Source organism: Cryptotermes secundus, unplaced genomic scaffold (genome assembly GCF_002891405.2).
Source record: "Cryptotermes secundus unplaced genomic scaffold, Csec_1.0 scaffold171, whole genome shotgun sequence".
Classification (NCBI taxonomy): Eukaryota; Metazoa; Arthropoda; class Insecta; order Blattodea; family Kalotermitidae; genus Cryptotermes; species Cryptotermes secundus.
In genome coordinates, this window is record NW_019726223.1 from 1,221,525 (window position 1) to 1,241,707 (window position 20,183).

The 20,183-nt window shown below is 41.6% G+C and overlaps 1 protein-coding gene and 1 non-coding gene across 2 annotated transcripts in view; both read right to left on the reverse strand.

Annotated features, from left to right (window-relative positions):
- Positions 1–2,954, reverse strand: part of LOC111863909 (GS homeobox 1-like) — a 7,697-nt gene extending 4,743 nt beyond the window's left edge. The window contains exon 1 of the mRNA XM_023850723.2: positions 1,079–2,954. Within this exon, the coding sequence (XP_023706491.1) occupies positions 1,079–1,352 (274 nt within the window). The 5' untranslated portion in view covers positions 1,353–2,954. The remainder of the gene's footprint in view (positions 1–1,078) is intronic.
- An 8,669-nt stretch (positions 2,955–11,623) lies between these two features.
- On the reverse strand, positions 11,624–11,733 carry LOC111863946. The gene has a single exon (XR_002842704.1). It is a non-coding gene; the product is annotated as a U6 spliceosomal RNA (small nuclear RNA).
- Between the last annotated feature and the right edge of the window lie 8,450 nt (positions 11,734–20,183).

Sequence of the window (20,183 nt, forward strand, 5' to 3'; positions counted from 1 at the left end):
GCTGGGGTGTGAAGCTGACAACTCACAACGAACTAGTTCCGAGGTCAAAAACACGTGGATCTATACATCCACTCTCTCATACGACTACATTATTAAACTAATAGTACTTTAAATAATTATGAATTTAATAGCAGAAATAAACTTACGAATTTCTTAGTCGTGTGCTAAAATGCTTCTGTTACACAACATTTCGGTCTAGTGGGATGTGACTTCGCACAGTTTGGTAGATGGGGGACAAACGTTATGGAGAAGCCTGTTGGCTCCATCTGCAGGTATCTCTTCTGTCTTTCTCTGCAGTTCTTTAAAGAAGCCGTCACTATCTATAATATACAGCGGGAAAATGGTAGGATGACAGATTAACGATTAATTTGAATTGATACGGAAAGAAGTGATGTTGGCCTAAGCGGGTTACCATACCGGCACTTTCCTGGATGGGCCTAAAACCCCGAAGAACCTTGCTCAGCATAACCGATGTCACTGACGAGTTTCGAAGCGAGCATATCTTGAACACGAGTCAAGTTCTTAAACCGCTCAGTGGGTCTCTTCTGTAGTGAACACGGAGGCAGCAAGGTCCCCTGAAACTTTAGTATCTGCCGAGTTAAAATGTGACACACCCCGGAGGTCCGTAATCGTGACGTACACCGGGGTCAGAGCTGCAATCTAACGTTTCTAGCAGAGCCTGATGTCTCTTCTGGGATGTGGCGCCATCTTCTCTGAAGATTGGGACGTTAGTAAAGACGTTTCTTGTAGTTCGTTTGAGAACTCTGTCAGTATCCATATTACATAGAGTCTAATGATTCGGTGATGGATGAAAAAAATATTAAAGATAATTTTGAAGTATGCAGTAGTGATCTAATAGACGTCACGTATTTTGGTATTTGCCTAGAGGGGCAAAGAAAATCGCGAAAAAAAAAACTGTCAGAATAGCCGGGGTCCCGGTCGAGGTTCCATCTGAGCACCTCCCGAATACAAGTTTAAAGCGTCAGCAGTACAAATTTCATAATGATCTACCAAACCATACGGAACCACATTACAGAAGATAGTAAACTTCATGGATTGAACTCAAGTTTCCACTCACCTGATGGAGTACTATGTGACGTCACGGGAACGTCGTGTGGCCTGGGCATCGGTCTGACGACGCTGGTCACATTGCAGTACAGGGGGTACCCCGAAGGTATCCCTAGTTTTGGTGCTCCGTATACAGGGGGCCGGGGTAGACCCAGAGAGAACAGATAGCTGCTGAAGGGCGGAGACCCCGCTGGGGGTAGCAGTGGTGCCCCTTGGGTGCACTGTCTGGTAGGGACGGGGGACGGATTGCCGATGAGAGAATCCACTAGGAAAGACCGAGACATCGTGACGTTTATATTGCTGCCATTTTGCAATATCGCTTCTCTGTCAGACTGGTGGTCTTAAGGTACAGAATTTGAATCTTGCTTGCTGGCGGTTCTTTTGAGGCTTTCAGACCAATTTTCAGATAACACTACGTAATAAAATACAGCCGTCTTCTTCCTCACACTTTCCCATTAATTTGTCCACAGTATCTGTTCCAACACGTCTCCTTAAATTTGAAGTATCCCAGTGAAGCTGAAGGGTAACCGTGAAACTGAAGTCTCCCCGTGAAGCTGAAGGGTAGTCGTGGAATTGAAGTATGCACGTGAAGCTGAAGGGTAACCGTGATACTGAAGTGTTCACGTGAAGCTGAAGTGTCCCAGTGAAGCTGAAGGGTAGCCGTGAAACTAAGTGTGCACGTGAAGCTGAAGTCTCCCCGTGTAGCTTAATGGTAGCCGTGAAACTGAAGTCTCCCCGTGAAGCTGAAGTGTGCACGTGAAGCTGAAGGGTAGCCGTGAAACTAAGTGTACACGTGAAACTGAAGGGTAGCCGTGAAACTGAAGTCTCCCCGTGAAGCTGAAGTATACACGTGAAGCTGAAGGGTAGCCGTGAAACTAAGTGTACACGTGAAGCTGAAGGGTAGCCGTGATACTGAAGTGTTCACCTGAAGCTGAAGTCTCCCCGTGAAACTGAAGTATGCACGTGAAGCTGAAGGGTAGCCGTGATACTGAAGTGTTCACGTGAAGCTGAAGTGTCCCAGGGAAACTGACGTGACCACGTGAAGCGGAAGTATTCCCGCGAAGTTGAAATGCCCTTGTGAAGCTGAAGGATATCGGTGAAACTGAAGTGCCAGTGAACACTTTCCTTCTTCTTTTTTAAAATTAATGCTGAAATATCCCTCTTTCGAACAGCCAGTATTCGTTTTTGGAGCAGAATTTTATTCTAGATAGTAGACACGAAAATGTCCTTTCTTTAATGATCTATTTACTGTCTGTTCTATGAATATTTGCACTCCATATCTGTTGTATATTTTAAATCAAAACCATCATTTTAATGCGCGACATCACTTTAATTATGCCTAGGTTCTTTTCGTAACTTCGATCACAGGAGCATACTCTTTCATGTTCACTTACATCGCTTTCACTTCAATTCTTTTCAAATTATTTAAAGGTTATTAGCATGAATAATTCATGCAATTATCAAATTTCAACTTTCCTGAAATACCGAAAACATAACCTATAAACCAGTCTATAAAGCAAAATAAATCATACCGTCTTGAAACATCTGTAAATTCACAAAATTTGTGCATACATTGAGAATTATTTATCGCAGATCACGGACAGTTTGGACAAGAATTTCAGATGCTAAGATACACTGTTACGAATTTTGTTTAGAGCCAAATTTGAACAAAAAAAGGATTTCTTCCATTTCCGAGACTTATTTCTTTACGCACTGTCTGTTTATTCAGTTCTTCCCTCACTTCCAGTCCGCATGCGCAGGTTCCCAAAATGTAATTACACGCCGGATATTACAACAATACGTCCACATCGTTTCCGTAACAACGTAACACAGAGTGACATCTCTTGAAGAACGCTGAAACCACGTGGAGAGCAGAGAACCGTTTCTGTCCGCTGCAATGAACACACTGAGATACAGAGGGTCCATTTAACCCCTCGAAGCACCCTTGTATTGCTGGCACCCCTTCCTTAGTTCATCCCCCACCTAAACAGGTAACCAATACCCACGATCATATCCCCTCCACTTTGTAATTATCCTTAAACATGTTTAATGACAGACCTTTTTTAAGGATGTCAGCCGTTCTTGTCTATCACACTACTAACGTAAAAGATTGTCAGTTTTAACAAATTATTATGACGATCCGATTTCAGTATATATCTAATATGGCGACTCAGGCCTGTAATTGTTGGAGGGATACAGAACAAAATAATAGAAAGGGGAGAAAGGGAGAGATAATAAAGCAGAGTAAAGGAGTAGATGAAAAGGAAAATCAGGGGAGAAATGATATACATTTTATTGTGGCGGCGAAAAGAGCGTCATTTTGTTAAAAATTACCGGGCTTCGCTTGCTTCCTTCTGGTAAGTGCAGTGTGAAAATAAAGACGTTCCAGTGGTTAGAAACAGTGGCCTGTTGAGACAGGGGAAGGATAAATTCGACTTCCAGAATTAATGACTACTTGCACAATTTGGAAAGAATAAGTTGGCTTCCTTTACAAAAGAAAATGGGGTTCTTTTTGATGAATCTGACTCGAGGGGCCCGCATGAAAAGGGCTCGGTAGCAACTTGCAATGTAGGCGAAATATGAAAATACATTTACTCCGTCCTGCTGCAAATTTGTACGGTATCACAGCTGTTACAGCGATGTGCAAGTATTGCGGTACATACTTGGAGCCGATTCGAATATTCATTCCCAGTCTTTCATTTTATTTATATGGGTAAATTTTAATTTCTTAATTTGATTGTTATTCTTTCCGTAAATTTTGTTATCATAACCCGGATGAATAACAAGTGTTTACAGCCTGGTAAAAAGCAGGGCTACACGATCCTTCGATTTAAGGGAAGACGAACACCGTAGGATATCACCTTCAGCTGAGAGTATTAGTTTATTGGACAGAGACGTAGGTGATTGAATAAAAAAGCAAGGAACCAGATTTACAAGCTAATGAAGATGTTGGTGTAGAAATATGCGTAAAGAAATTAACGTAAATGTTCATGTTTCATAAACAAAATACGAGACGAAATCATAAATTACTGTTAAATCAAGTGGAGATGTGGGAAAGATGTATGATTTCTACTTGAGATAGAAATGGAGCTGGGCCCTTCTTCAGAAGCAGCCAAATGTGAAGCTATTCAAGAAATTCCCAAAATTTTATGGAATACAAATATTCATTAGCGTGTTCACAAGACTCCTCCACTGGTCCCTATCCTGAGCCAGATCAATCCAATCAATACCATCCCATCCTATCTCTCTAAGATCCAGTTTAATATTGTCCACCCACCCACGCCTTGGTCTTCCCATTGGTCTCGTTCCTTCTGGCTTTCTCACTAATATCCTATATGCATTCCTATTCTCCCCCATTCGTGCTACATGCCATGCCCACCTCATCCTCCTTGACTTGATCATTCTAATTATACTTGGAGAAGAGTACAAGTTACGAAGCTTCTCATTATGCAGTTTTCTCCAACCTCCTGTAACTTCATCTCTCTTCGGTCCAAATATTCTCCTCAGCACCCTGTTCTTCAACACACTCAGTCTGTGTTCCCCCTTTAATGTCAGAGACCAAGTTTTCCACCCATATAGAACCACAGTCAAAATTACAATTTTGTATATTCTAACTCTTACGTTTTTAGACAGCAGACGAAATAAAAAAGGCTCTGGACTGAATGGTAGCAAGAATTACCCAGATTCAATCTCCTCTTAATTTCCTCCTGAAACAGATTTTGATTTGTTGTGGTCGTTCCCAAACATCTGAAATGTGCCACATTTTCAAAACATCTGTTAGCTACTTTATGTCATGATTTTGTCCTGCATTCTGTTGACGAGACAGCAGCATGTACTCAGTTTCCTCTGCGTTTCCTTATAGAGGAACTTACTGATTCAAACCTGTACTGACGACTAAGCCCGAGCGTAATACGCGCAGGAGGTTTACACAAACCAATATCTGCAAACTGCAGAGACTTTAGTATTTCGCCCGGGTGCCAAGAAACACAGCACGGTCCCTCACAGTTCTGTCCAGACTCTGACCTACTTATATCAAGCATAATTTTCCAAGCGAGCTCACCTTGTCGCATGTTTCTTACAAGTTTCATGCTCGGCTTACCCTTCAACCCTGTAGATGGAGGCGATATATTCGTCCGAAACGTAAGGCATTATCCGAAATATATGTCATTGTAACCCAGAAGACCGTATCCTTTACAGCCACCGCCAGCAGAACTTTAAATGCAATACACAATCAAAAGTTCGCCCGCTGTTTTACATTGATCCGATACGCAGTATCTTGCTCTGATGAAAGAGAAGGGAATGAGGCTCTTTGAGAACACAGTGGCGAGGAGAATAACCGCTCTCAAAACGGACGCAACAGAGAGTCCTTTCATATAGCGAAGGATTTTGCAAAATACACATATCATTTGGTGTGATTTTTCTCTCTCTCTATGGCTTTACAGCCTTTTGGACCTTTGCCGCTTTTCAGGTTCTTAATCCTATACACATTCGTTGGACTCCTTGGATGGGGGATCAGCCCATCGAAAGACCGCTACCTACACACAGAACAAAACAAACATAGAAGAAACGCACACAGACATCCATGCTTCGAGTGGGATTCGAACTCACGATTTTAGTATTTGAGCGGGCGACGACGGTTCATGCCTTAGACCGCGCTGCCACTGTGATCGGTCATCTGGTATGGTTAGGGCGAAATACGCACCGAGCACTTGGCTAGGATGGACAGACATGAAATGCATAGAGAAGGTGATAGTTTGGAAATCCAAGAAGTGGATGGAAATATAATACGCACATAAGGAAAACAGGATGAATGCCAGGTGAAAGTAGCCATGATCATTCCGGTATAAAAAAAAACTTCCGTGGTTTTTGTCTGCAAGCGAATTTACCGACCAAGCGACCGCCGCTCTTCGGCGAAGTTAGTGCCAACTTTAGCAGATAGAGGGTGTCTCGTGGTCAGCGCAACGAATCCCGACGCCATTAATTTTGGTTTTATAGACCGGAGCCGCTGTTTCTTTGAAATAACTCCTCAGTTATCCGCACGAGGCTGAGTGGATATTAAAACTTTGTATTTTGCTGCCAGAGAGTTAGCTAATTAGTAAGACTGATCTTCGGGAAATAGGTTGTGAGGATGGGAAGTGGATGGAACTGGCTCAGGATCATGTCCAATGATATGTTTTGGTATTAGCGGTAGTGAAACTTCTACTACAGGGACAGGTAACTGAAACAGGGCTATACAGGTATAAGACTAAATACGCATAATTACCTCAAGGGACATAGAAGTTTCCACTTCGTAATGAGGCATACTAGCTACGTTTGACGTAACGAGGATGGACGTATGGAGGCGCTAGTGATTGGCTCTGTAGTTGTGTGTGGCGAAGCTGGGAGGTACTGCCAGAAATAATCTGGGAAATGTATGCCGGCAATGTTGGTAGCCAAGATAATTACAGGCCGCTATATACAGACTGCTAATGGAGTTACAGCTGATTGTAACAAACGTGAATTTTTCCCTCATTCTGAATTCCAGTTTTTAGCGAGGATTTGCAATAAAAATTCCGTTTGAAAACGCTATCCGAAGCGGTCACTGTGCACATTAAAGTTTAAAAATTATCTCTCACATTCTCGTTTCTTTTTTTGTCGAAGCCCCTCTAATCATCTCATTCATCTGTCGTTTCAAAATTTAAATGCAAAGTTGAAGACATTTTCAATTATGGTGTATAATGCATGCCTTCATTACTCGTTGCTGTGACGCAATAGCGAACCTCAAAATTGTAATAATAAAAGGTCGACTTAAAAGGCCATGGGGGGGGGGAGNTGCGTCAGGTTTCTGATTGGTTGGAGGGGGCCTGAATTATAAAGTGGGGCGGATCTTTCTTACCCTACAACCCTTCATAACCCTCTGGGCACGAGTCCTTTGTGACGTCACATGCTGCAAGAAAGGTTCCCTAAGAAATAATCGACAATAAAGGCCTCTGTTGTGTTCGACATAGAGCTGCACAGAATTTTTTATCTGTTTCTTAGATTGAATTTCTGAAAATGGAAGCAGTACGTTCTTTCGAAACGTGGGTTACATCTAGTATGATATATAATATTTCTTGTTTTATTTAATGACTTTCTTCAAATTGATGACTTACAGGGCAGCGTAAGCGCAGCTGGTTGAGGCACTATGCTACAAGCCGGAAGTTCGTGAATTCGATTTCCGATGAGGTCATTGGGTTTTTCAGTTGACACTAATCCTTCCATCCGCACTGTTACTGTGAGTAATAACATGGCTACGAAGCGGAAGGAAACTATCATGGCCAGTTTTAAATTACATCAGAAGATGGAGCAAATGAAGAGACGAACTAGAGCCCCAGGGTAGTCGGAATTCAGACAGAGAATCGAAACCAGGATATCCTGAATACGAAGGAATATTAACCTTACACCCAGGCGTTTCTGGGATTACCGGTCGACCTTACGAAGTAGAATAGAAAATTCTCACCGACGGAATATGGCCTTAAGGGTATTCATCTATATGTCGCGTACTCGAATCCTTTAAAGCATAGCGGTCACTATACGAACCACCCGCTTAAATATTAAGAAACTGTGTATTTATGTTTCGTACAATTTTTTCCCTGGTGTGTTTTCTGTGCGGTAGGAAAGGAACTTCTAAAAATGTTATATAACAAAACACGCATTAGAGGCGCCTCAGGGGACGTCTACACATTCTGTAGCTACTGAACTGTTGGCTAGGAGTCTTGTCTGCATCTTGAAGTTCCTGCGACTGGCCGTTTCGACACACACTCTATTCGTTCCGTCTTCAAGCAAATGTTTGTTATAGCTTGCTTCTCGTGCAGCAATCCTGATTTGAATATAAACCCCTTAAGCTGGTGGCCCGCAAATTCTCCAGATTATACTACTCAACTAATGGAAATTGAAAATTCTCAAATCCTTGCCCATAATACTTAAAAAAATACAATCTAACGTGATTCTAAAAATTCGTTCATGAACACACAAGCTATTGATCATTACTAAGAGCCTTAATAATTTTCATGCTTGAAACTGAAACGTGATTCAGGAGGAAATTAAGAGGAGATTGAACTCGGGTAATGCTTGCTACCATTCAGTTCAGAACTTTTGTCTTCTCGTCTGCTGTCCAGAAACATAAAAATTAGAATATACAAAACTATAATTTTGCCTCTGGTTCTGTATGGGTGTGAAACTTCATCTCTGACATTACGGGAGGAACATAGACTGAGGGTGTTTGAGAACAGGGTGTTGAGCAGAATATTTTGACCGAAGAGGGATGAAGTGATAGGAGGTTGGAGAAAACTGCATAATAAGGAGATTCATAACTTGTACTCTTCTCCAAGTATAATTAGAATGATCAAGTCAAGGAGGATGATGTGGGCAGGGCATGTAGCACGAATGGGGGAGAATAGGAATGCATATAGGATATTGGTGGGAAAGCTAGAAGGAAAGAAACCACTGGGAAGACCAAGGCGTAGGTGGGTGGACAATATTAAAATGGATCTTAGAGAGATAGGATGGGATGGTATTGATTGGATTGATCTGGCTCAGGATAGGGACCAGTGGAGGGCTCTTGTGAACACAGTAATGAACCTTCGGGTTCCATAAAATGCTGTGAAATTTTTGAGTAGCTGCAGAATTGGCGACTCCTCCAGAAGGGCTCAGCTCCATGGGTAAGTAAGTAAGAAACTGAAGTAACGGGTCGTTGGCTTTGTATGCCCCCCCCCTCCGGCCGCACCACTCAACCGAAATTATTCGAGACATAAACATTTCTCCAACGTGTAGACCTTCCAAAATACTGATTCCGTTCTGACGCAGCAAACACCATGCTCAAGTAGTTTTCTTCTGCTGCATAACCACTAACCAGTCCACTACCCATCATTTTACCTTATCTCCAACCCAAATTAACAGCATGACGGGTCGGACACAACTTTGGCAGCTTCAGAACCGGGTATTTCCTATCCGTTCTCCCATAAAATATCGAAGTGTCATTTCCTCCTCCATTTTGATTTTTCTCTCATTCAGACTTCAAAGGCTTAAGGGAAAATGTCAGTTTCCATTTATTAAAAATTGCGTCTTTAAAAAATTGAACGTCCCATGTAACTCCAGCTATTACATGAGAAGCCCCTTTTCACCGTATCGAAGTCTTATTAATACCGTTCAGAACGGTTTGATTTTATTCGTCCCCTCTATTCCCAGCTCCACAAATTCCCGACAAACACCCCGCGCTTATGAGTGTTATTATCTTCTGGCTTTTAATACAAGTTCTGTTTGCTGCTTTCATCTTACAAGTTGCTTGATTGCCGTATAATTCAACCCTGAGGATGAGGGCAGTATGTTCATCAGAAACATCAATGAACTTTCACCAGCGTTACGTCCCACAGGAGAGGTACCGGCATTTCATCCCACAGGAGAGTTACCGGCATTACATACTACAGGAGAGTTACCAACGTTACTTCCCACAAGAGAGTTACCGGCGTTACGTCCCACAAGAGTTTTTTTTTTTTCTAGTGGGGAGGGACTAAGTCCCTTGTACAGCGGCCACTTCTGGCCTATTGTACCAGCCACAAATGATAGGTGAGGGTGATTGTGGAGCAATTGGTGGAATGAAGATTGGCAGGGGAAACCGAAGTACTCGGAGAAAACCTGCCCTAGCGCCACTTTGTCCGCCACAAATCCCACTTGACCAGACCCCGGGATCGAACCCGGGCCGCTGCGTTGGGAAGCCAGCGACTAACCGCTTGAGCTATAGCGCGGCACTTTTCTTTCTATACCTCATAATATATTTGAGGTAGTCTCTGGTGTCAGTCAGTTGCATGGAATAAACCGTGCATCCTCCATCCCTATTAGCTAGGGGACAAATGCTATATCCAAATCCACAGTCATCACGAATCTTCATTCTCAATCCAATGACATCAGTTCTGGAGTGATGACTTTCAAAATGCTTGCTTCTTAGTTTGGAGTATTGCCCCTCGTCTGTGATCATTTTCATTGCAGCTAATCCATAAAGCTGCAAGCGTCGTGATGGTTCAGATTGCATTTCTGGAATCTCTCTCTCTTCGAGATTCTCGATCTCCTTTCTATGAATTGGTCTTAAATTTATTTGCTCTGAGATTTCACGTATCTCAGTGGCAATTTCATCATCAGTGTTGCCATTTGGTGCGTTCATCTCCTGATCAAAGTGGTTAAAACTCTCTTCTTCAACCCTCCGTTGTGTCAATTCCAGCGGAATCTTCTCAGCTTCTTTTCGAACAGTCCCATTATGCTGATAGTTCAGTTTCAATTTTTATAACATAAATGAAAGGCAGAACTAGTTGTTCACGAAACGCTACCCAATTAGACGTGCCATCGTATAAGTGTATGGATGATAAGTAGGTGAATTTACTTAAAACACTCACATTAGTCTCTAAACCTTGAATTGCATTTATGGCTCCCCTTGGTATCAAAGGTTCAACCCGCTTCCTGTACAAAAGGTATTTATCCGATAAATCATCAACAACCTCAGCACTGAAGTAGTTTTGCGTCATATATATATATATATATGGGCTGTCCCTCAGAATCTTCAATATGTGGGACTTCAGAATCGCCACTGTTCTCCTTTCGCCTTCTGCATAGATGACCAAAGTCTCCGTAGTAAAAGAAACCACACTGGGAACACCTGTCAATTACAGGTCTCTCTCGCTCTTCTGTTGGTTCCAAAAGCTCAGACAAAAGTTCGTCAGTCTTGATGTCGATCATTTCCTGGACTGCTTTCCCGATTTTCTTTAAATGGCCAATGTCTCTGCGATCAAATTCTGGAAAAGCCTACTTCTCATCACCTCCTAGAGCACAATTCTTCATAACCAGGGCCCGGATTTTGATGACATGTCATCTTTTTTTCCTTGTATCCTATGCGATGCTCTTAAATATATAAATCTCGGATATGAGCTGATGGTTACAGAAATGTAAATTTTATAGGTAATTTTTTGCCATTTTTTCATTTTGGGGGTAATTTTTTGGTAAATTTTTGGACTTTTAAGGGTATTTCTTGTCATTTTTGGCCATTTTAGGGAATTTTTCTTCATATGTTTTCTGAAATGTGAATAACATGGAAGCGAAGTGTTCTTTCTTATCTCTTTGGATCATTTTTCTGGATTTTCGGTCATTTTATAGGTCATTTTTTTAATATTTTCAGGTCATCAAAATCCGGACCCTGCATATTACATTTTTTGGGTCATATTTTAGGTCATTTTTCTGGATTTTTTCGGTCATTTTATAGGTCACTTTTTAAATATTTTCAGGTCATCAAAATCCGGGACCTCTTCATAACATAGAAGAAAGAGTAAGTCCATAACTCGCTGGACTCTTCTCAGCTCTTCCTTGTAGTCCAGTCTCTCAGCTCTGAGATCGACCTTGCTCTTATTTGGTCCTTGATTCTCGGCCATGGCGATTTATGATCAAACTGCATATAAAATTTGCGTCGGTTTTAAAATAGGCACGCAGTATAGTGAAATAATTTTGGAATGTTATATCCTTGGAGATAACTTCCATTATTTGGGATGGTCTCCGACCAATTGTACCACTCTTAATAGTTAAAAATGGGGTCATCCTTGCGAAGGGGCCATGCTAATCTTCTCTGTATCGTTCCAATTTTAGTATATATGCCGCCGAAGCGAGTACAGGGCTGGATTCTCGGGATGTTTGTGAGGAACTCATATTGACATCCGTCAAATTGCACTACTTTACCTGGACTGCCTTCGCTCATTGTTACCAGCGTTACGTCACACAAGACAGTTACTGGCGTTACGTCTCACAAAAATTACCGGTATTACATCACACTAGATGGTTACAGGACTTACGTCCCAGAAGAGAGTTAACGGCGTTAGGTCCCAGAACAGAGTTACCACATTTACGTCCCACAAGAATGTTACCGGCGTTACGTCCCACAAAACACTTACGGGTGTTACGTCTCACAAGATAGTACTGTCGTATTTACCGCCATTAAAACCTCAAATCCGACACAGAAATCAATTTCAGGTTTGAATTCAATCCACAGCCATTGTGACTGAACTAGCCTACCCTGAAGATGGGTCGAACATGTTCCTCGGAAACCCTGGTAACCATCTTCATATTACATGATACCGTCACTAAGAAGACTACAGTATGCATCCTAATGGTAAACACCACACATGAAAAGGCAGGCAATTGGCAGGTGTGCCCCTGATCCGGGGCTATCTCTCCGAGCTGAAGTGTGTAGTATCCAGGAAGAATTTCACAGCCTCCCTCAGCAGCATGTGAAGGGGCCTGTCAACTCAGATCAAGTGGCAGGAGATCACGGCTTGGCCCCCTGCAACGCGACAATACCAATTACAGGATTACTGGAGGCTCTGTGTCCATTCAGGTGCGACAGTACAGGGGCTTTGTTCAGCCCGAGGAGGGCAAATTACCTGGATATCACAACTACGTAGAATGGGCATACAGCCACCTTTTGGAATCATAAATTGTAATCCATTATTTAATACAGAAATGGGATTGGTTTCTCGTAACATGATCTTGTCTATTAGAAAACTTACAGGCTTACACGGCGGTGACTATGAAGAATATTCTCTTCTGGAATGTGACGCAGTGTAGTTTGGTAGATATTTACCAAGTTTCTGAAGTATTTGCTACTTACTCTTATACTCCGATATCGATGAGGCAGGTTTCTCCTAAACGTCGTTAAATGTCTGCCACTCACATAGCGTCACAAGCCAGACGACAGGAACCGCCGTTATCTATTCGTGTCCTGTGTCTTCCCAATAAGATTCTTCGTAGTTTACTTCAATGCCGCTAGGTCAGCGATCTCATCTGTGGCAGTGAAACTTCTGTATTTGAAACAACGTGGTTAAATAACCTAAGAACCGCTCAGTCTTCTACTTTGCAAAAGAAATTTAAGACAAAAAATGCAGTATATTCTAAAGGGTGCGGTCGATGGTGTATAACCCAGTAATTCCTAGTAAAAAGCATAGGCCTATATAAGATAACAATTACAGCTGTTCTATTATAGGGTACAGGAGCCGGAATAGCGTAGTCGGTATAGCGAATGCCTACGAGTTGGGCGACCGAGGGACGGAGTTCGAGTCCCGGTAGGATCAAGAATTTTCTCTTCTCCATGTCGTCCAGACCGGCTCTGGGGTCCACCCAGTCTCCATTCCAATTGGTAACGGGGGCTCTTTCCCCGGGGGTAAAACGGCAGCGGCGTGAAGCTGAACACTTACCTACAATTAGTGCCAATGTCAAGAAAATGTGCATCTATGCATCCACTCCCCCATACGCCTTCGTGGCGTAGTGCTTAATTAATTAAGCACAGATACAACTTTTTAACATTATTATAGGGTACGGGTGCGAAACTTGGTCAATAATTCGTGGGTTAATTAATGGAGCTGTTTTAGCTGCAGAGGTTAAATGGCGTTAAATTAAATTGTTAAATGATAATCAATGATGAACGAACGGGGTGCTGAGGAGAATGTTTAGAACGAAGAGAAATGAAGTGACGGGAGGTTGGAGAAAACTGCATAATGAGGAGCTTCTTAGCTTTTACTCTTCTCCAAGTGTAATTAGACTGATCAAGTCAAGGAGGACGATGTGGGCAGGGCATGTAGCATGACTGGGGGAGAAGAAGAAGCATATAGGATATTGGTGGGAGAGCCAGAAGGAAAGAGAGCACTGAGAAGACCAAGACGTAGGTGGGTGGGCAACATTAAAATATATCTCAAAGAGATAGGATGAGGTGGTATGGACTGGATCGATCAGACTCAGGACAGGAACCAGTAGAGGGCTCTTGTGCACACGGTAATGAACCTTCGGGTTTCATAAAATGCTGGGTAGTTCTTGAGTACTTGTGCAATTAGTGGCTTCTCAAGAAGGGCTCAACTCCCTGAAGTTAATTTTAACCAATGATGAATAAGCAAATAATGATTAAAACGAATGTATCGGTGTACGTTAAGGTAATAAGTAAATTCTGCAGGAAGACAAAGAATAACCACGAAAAATCTGAGTAAACACGGTCTGTATTCGAACCTGTACATCAAAAACTGAAGAATAAGGTATTACCGCTATACTAATTTGCTGGCTTAACCAACAGTGAATTAAGTTAACTGGATACATTTCGACATTTTTACGAGATCGAATTAAACTACGTGCTTGTTTAAGAATGTACTGGTTGTGGTGTTCGGTAGAGGTATGGACATGACATATACGAGTATGCGTAATATTCCGTAAAGACTGCATATTAAGACCTTTTCAGTATTACAATCCATCATTTTTATGAAGTGCATATTCTAATGATCGGAATCATTCTCTATTGTTACGGAGTTAAACTCCGCGAAGTTTCACTTTGGTTCAGAATTATGCCACCAGAGCGTTGTTACCAATCGATTGTATGATAGCGCGATCTAAAAACAATTGAATTACTTTGTGAGTACCTATGATTCACTCCCACAATTTAATTATAACTGTGTGGACGCCGTTGCGTGCTTATCGGCTGTTACAGGCCCTTCATAATCAACCCCCCTCCCTTTCCAACCTCTTTAATGACGTCATTAAATTATTCTTTGTTTTTTATTTGTTCTTTTTAACAAACCTTGATTTCACCGCTAAACGAACAGAATTATGTTGTATTGCATTTGGTTCAAATTAATGTCTCACCGAACATAATGTGATTACACATTTTGGAAAAATACACAAAATATTTTTCTTACATATCGGTTTTACGAGGTTCCTTAAATAGTTCCCCCTCCGAAAACAGATACAATTGTGGCCGGAAACTATTGGAAAGAGGTCCCTTGGAAAACTTAGGAATAAATGAGGAGTACCAAAATTGATCTTACACAAATAGGGCGGATGGGGCAGTGGATTCAGCTGGCTGAATCTGGGGATCAGAGGTTAGATCTTGTGTACAAGATAATGAATCTGCGAGATCTAAAGAGAGAGCCAATCTCTTCGAATAGCTACGCAATTATCAGCTTCTCAAGGAGAATTCTGTTCGATGAAGACAGCCAGTTCTCAGAGAGGTAATATCCAACGCGATTACGATGAGCTGATTATGCAGCTCGGAAGGAGAACAAGGGAATGCGTATACATGTACGGTCTTAATAAGAGCAGAATAGAGCATGAACAAATATCACGTTCTACAGAAATGTGCTATGCTTACAGAATATGTAACTTGGTTTCGACGAAAATTCTACCCATTCACTTTCGAAAGCTTGCAAATACATTGAGAATTATTCTCTTCCACAATTGTACGTGCCACTATGAAAGAGGAAATTGGCATTATTATGCGGAAGCGCCGCTCGCCGCTAGAGGCGGTTCAGTCGCCATCCGGATGGGATAACAGAATTCAATCAAGGCGTTTATCCATGTGCTAAGCCTCGCTCTGTCATTTGTTTTCATTATTGTGTGTTGATGCCAGAGGATATAATTGCAGTCACCTCGAACTGAGAGTCATTTTTGCTTTCATAAATGAATTCATTTAGTAACAACTACAAATTTCAACTAAAATGTCAGAGATAATCTGTAACGAGAAGTAAACGATGTTTCAATAGAACTGTTGTTTTGTTACTTTAATTAATTTTTCCTTTCTGTGTGATTAGATAAATAATGCAATGGGTAGTCAAAATAATTTGACACCAAATGGTAAAAATGTTTCCTATATTTGTACTTTATCTAAAAGGCGGAAGTAAATTATTATGAGCAGGCGAGCAAAAGCGACTTTAGAATCGTTTCGAAAGAAATAAAAAATCACTCGACCGTTTCTCCGTGATTATCCTTATGTGCGTCATCAACGATGAAAATAAATCCGATTTATTTTCATAAAACATGAAAGTATGGTGAATGCTTTTCATTGTTTATCATTTATTTAACCACAGTCTGTCTAGAAAACCGAGATTAACGGCCGTGGGAATCCGTTGCGCTGAACACGCAACACTCTCTATACGCAAAAGTTGGAGCTAGTAACTTCGCCAACAAGCGACAGTCACTTGATCGGTATAGTTCGCCTGTGGACTACAGGCCACGGATAAAGGAATTTAATCAGTGTCAGCACCTGCTGTGTCGAATGATGGAATGGTTGATGAAAACCGGATTCTAAAGAATGCGAAAGAAACCGTTGTGACGTAATTTCGCTAAGATGTTCGTTGGCTTGGGCGAGTGACGAAAATCATGAAAAATTTCTGTCAGGATAGCCTGTCTCCGGGCCGAGATTTGAGCCCGAGGCCTTGCGAATATGGACTAGACATTTCAGACGAGATAATATTAAAAACGATGTTGGAGATCTAAATGTGAAGTTGTGAACTTGGTCCATATATAACGAAATTTTGGGTTCCATTAAATGAGGGGAGTTCAGTGACTAGCTGAGACATTATTAGCTTCTCGGCAGGAGTCTGTAAATGGTGACAGTGTTCTGTAGAGAAGCCAAGAAAGTGTTTCTGAATTACGTAACAGAAAACACATCATAAACTTATTCTTCTGTGACATAATCGTAGACATATGAGAATCTCCAGATTTAAATTATATTTACTCGAAAACCGAGCATTGAGAAAACAAATTTAAATTAAACGAATGACGCCTAATTTATGTTCTCATTGTTATTGGAACTTAACAGAGCAGAAAAATAAGAACTCATTTGTATCAGTATATAGACTGGTGCCTAGTCGTTCCTGTAGTTCAGTGGGATGTATTGTTGATTAATGATACAGTGTCTACGCGTGCGCGGAGCGTCCGCCGGACTTCCGGTCTCGTGGCGCGATGGGACGCAAATATAATGTTTTGGTGGCGCGGCAAATTACACTTGAAGCTTGGGTAGCTTCAAATCATACAGCTCATTAATACAGAGGAGAGTGGCCCATGGGGTAGCTATCTGTAAAAACTGAAGGGAAGTAAAATGGATTGCACAAAGCGGAGAAAATCAAATTCGATTTTCATATTAAATTCTATTTTGCGTAAATAATAATATGTTTTGGTCACTATTGTCAATGGTCAAACTGAAATAGTCAGTTTAGAATATGAAATGGCGAGAGACATACGAACATGTTTCATATTATTAACTATAAGCTTCATGGAGTAGTGTCCTTAATGAGAAGATACTAGTTGTTCCGCTACAGAAGAAATTCTCAGAATTTTGGAGAGCTCGAGGGTTCATTGACAGGGTTCACAAGAGGCCAGCAGTGGATCCTATTCTAAGCAAAATGAATCCCATCAAAACCCTCGTATTTCTTTCGAAGAAAAATGGTAAACCCATAGGTGTGAGATTTCGAGGCTCCCAAACTTTCTAGACAATCGGTTCACAGATGGCGGCGAAGTTTCCAGTTTTACACGCCGGCCGCCCTTCACCCCCAGGAAGATTCCTGGAACTCTTTCCTGTTAGAGGCTTTTTAATATCATCCTCCGATCTATAGGTTTATCTTCTTGGCGGTCTCTTTTCTTCACGTTTCCCTACAAATACTTGGCACCACTCTACTGAATGTACCAAGGTGTGGTGCTTGGTACTAGCCACTGGGAAGAGTTAAGGTCTAGATGTGCTCACCCTTGTCTGCAGAGCAAGAACAATAATCCTTCCATCTGTGGCTACTGGGATGTTCGTCGAGTCATTGCAACGTCTTCAAATCACGATGCAGCTATATCTAGAAAGTCTAAATTACAAATACAGGCCACGAGAACTTAAGGGCAGAAATACATTCAGAATTAGTAAGTATTTGTACTTAATGGTCGCGCCATAGCTCAAGCGGTTAGTCGCTGGCTTCCCACTGCGCCAACCCCGGTTTAATTCTGGGTCTGGTGAAATGGGATTTGTGGTGGACAAAGTGGCGCTGTGGCAGGTTTTCTCCGAGTACTTCGGTTTCCCCTGCCAATCTTCATTCCACCAAATTCTCCATCATAATCACCCGGGGCAGGCTACAATAGGCCAATCAGTGGCCGCCGTGCCGAGTGGACCCAGCAGGACTCCACCCCCCACTAAACGAAATTTTAGGTATTTGTACTTAAAGAACAAAATGTTTCGGAAACAAAGTTTCCGAAACGCGTGGTTTTTAGAACATCTGACAATGGAAAAATCCAAAAACCCCGTATTCCCCAGTGTTCTGCAGAATCATAAGCACCTTTTAGAATCTACAGTAATATATGTTTTCAGATTCCGTTAATCACAGCAATCGAAATTTTCATCAATAGCAATGAGGGTATGAAGTGGCTGTTACAACGCCTGCTGAGTGAGGGACACATATCACAAAGGGCTTTGCGACAATGCAGTTTCGTGAAAAGCTCTTTGTCGTCGAAGTGTGCGAACTCATTAAGTGTTAACTTGGAAGTTACTGGAAACAGCTTCCTAGAAAGGACTCTGGAACTAGGTAGACTGCGTCTATACGCATCTGTCCCTATTTCCAGCCACAATAGTAATATAATTACCAGGTCTGGATCTGTACAAACAAAATATTTAAACTGCCGAATTAGATGCAAATCGCTTGAAACCGTATCGTTGCATTTTAAACTGAAAAGCAGTTGGTAGCTATGTCCAATCAAAGACACCTAACCAAAAAACTGCTTGTTTGTCCCAGAAGAAAGCAAGGCTTTCCAATTATTGAGGGTTTTGTGCACGTGTTCATGTTAATTACTGCTGCTTCGAAATTAATTCGTATAATGCACTTATAGACTACACCATCGTCAATATGTGGTTTCAAGTTCCGCCGCTAGAGTTAACTTCTGTTCCGATAAACTAAGTACGGCACAGAAAGCTCCCACATCAAGATAGATTATGACGGCCAGGTTAAACACTTTCAGCCATTTCGTACAAGAAACACGTGAGTTACTGATAAAATGCAGTGTTCACGAGAATATTGGGACTAAATACAGGGTGTTGCTGATAATATGCATAACAAGGAATTCATTTCTCTTTTTAGCTATCAACAATTATTTATAGATATATATATATAATTCCTTTCAAATTCAACTTTATTTTTCATTTACTACTACTCTTTGCTACATGTTTTGGCCGTATCCGGCCATCATCAGGCATCTGTTTATCTTGCTAAAACCGTTACAATGCATTTAAAATAAATTAATTCCAAATTAAAATATGCCAATGTCGTTCCATTTGTCGTCATCCGTTCATAAAAAATATTTGTTCGAGCGCATTGCTCTTCTATGTTTTCTTGTGCTGTTTTCCTCCAGCGGTGTCTGTGTTTTGCGTGCTGTTTAGTGTAGTTCTTACGGATGTCGTAATGTCATTATCGTCGTTACTGTATGCTCCACTGGTTTGTATATTTCCGCGGTGATGGATTAGCTGAGTGTGTGTCACTTATTAGAACAAACAGATGCCTGATGATGACCGCGTACGGCCGAAACATGTAGCAAAGAGTAGGAGTAAATGAAAAGGAAGTATGGGGTGTCCGGATGAAAGGTATCCAAAATAAAAAGTGTATATATCGGAAATTAATTGTCTTACACGAATTCGGTTTATGACATCAGAAAGGAAAAAATCTGAAGCTTTTTTTCCATACCCGGCCGCCGCCACATTTATGCCACCATGTTAGGAATCACCTGGACAAGATGGCTGGGATATGAATTGGCAGAGGTGAACCAATCGCTTGGCCTCCTAGGTCGCCAGATTTAACCCCAGTGGAATTTTTCTTGTGGTGTCATGTGAAAAACACTATTTACCACCTGAAAGCCCGATTAAGGGACGCTGTGGCTACGGTAACATCAAACATGCTACAAGCCTGGATATTTGTCGTGCCACCAAGGGAGCCCACATTTAAATGTATTGAGAAAGTTATGTACGCAGAAAAAAACTTTGATAATTTCCCCTTTGTAATGGTGTAACCCATTAACGTGTATAATAAATTCTTTCCGAGATACAATGATTTTGGATACCTTTCATCCGGACATTCTGTATATGTGTGTATATGTTATAAGTTAGTGCGACATGATGCTTAAATACAATAGTATCAGCCCTTAAAATTAATTCTGAGAGTAGGGATCCTCAAGAATACCTTGCATGGGCGTTCCACGAATCCTTAGACCTCTACTCACGTTGGGGAATCCTGAAAACGAAGCCTGCGGTCCAGGATACTCACTTGTCTTGATGAGGATTTTGATGGGAG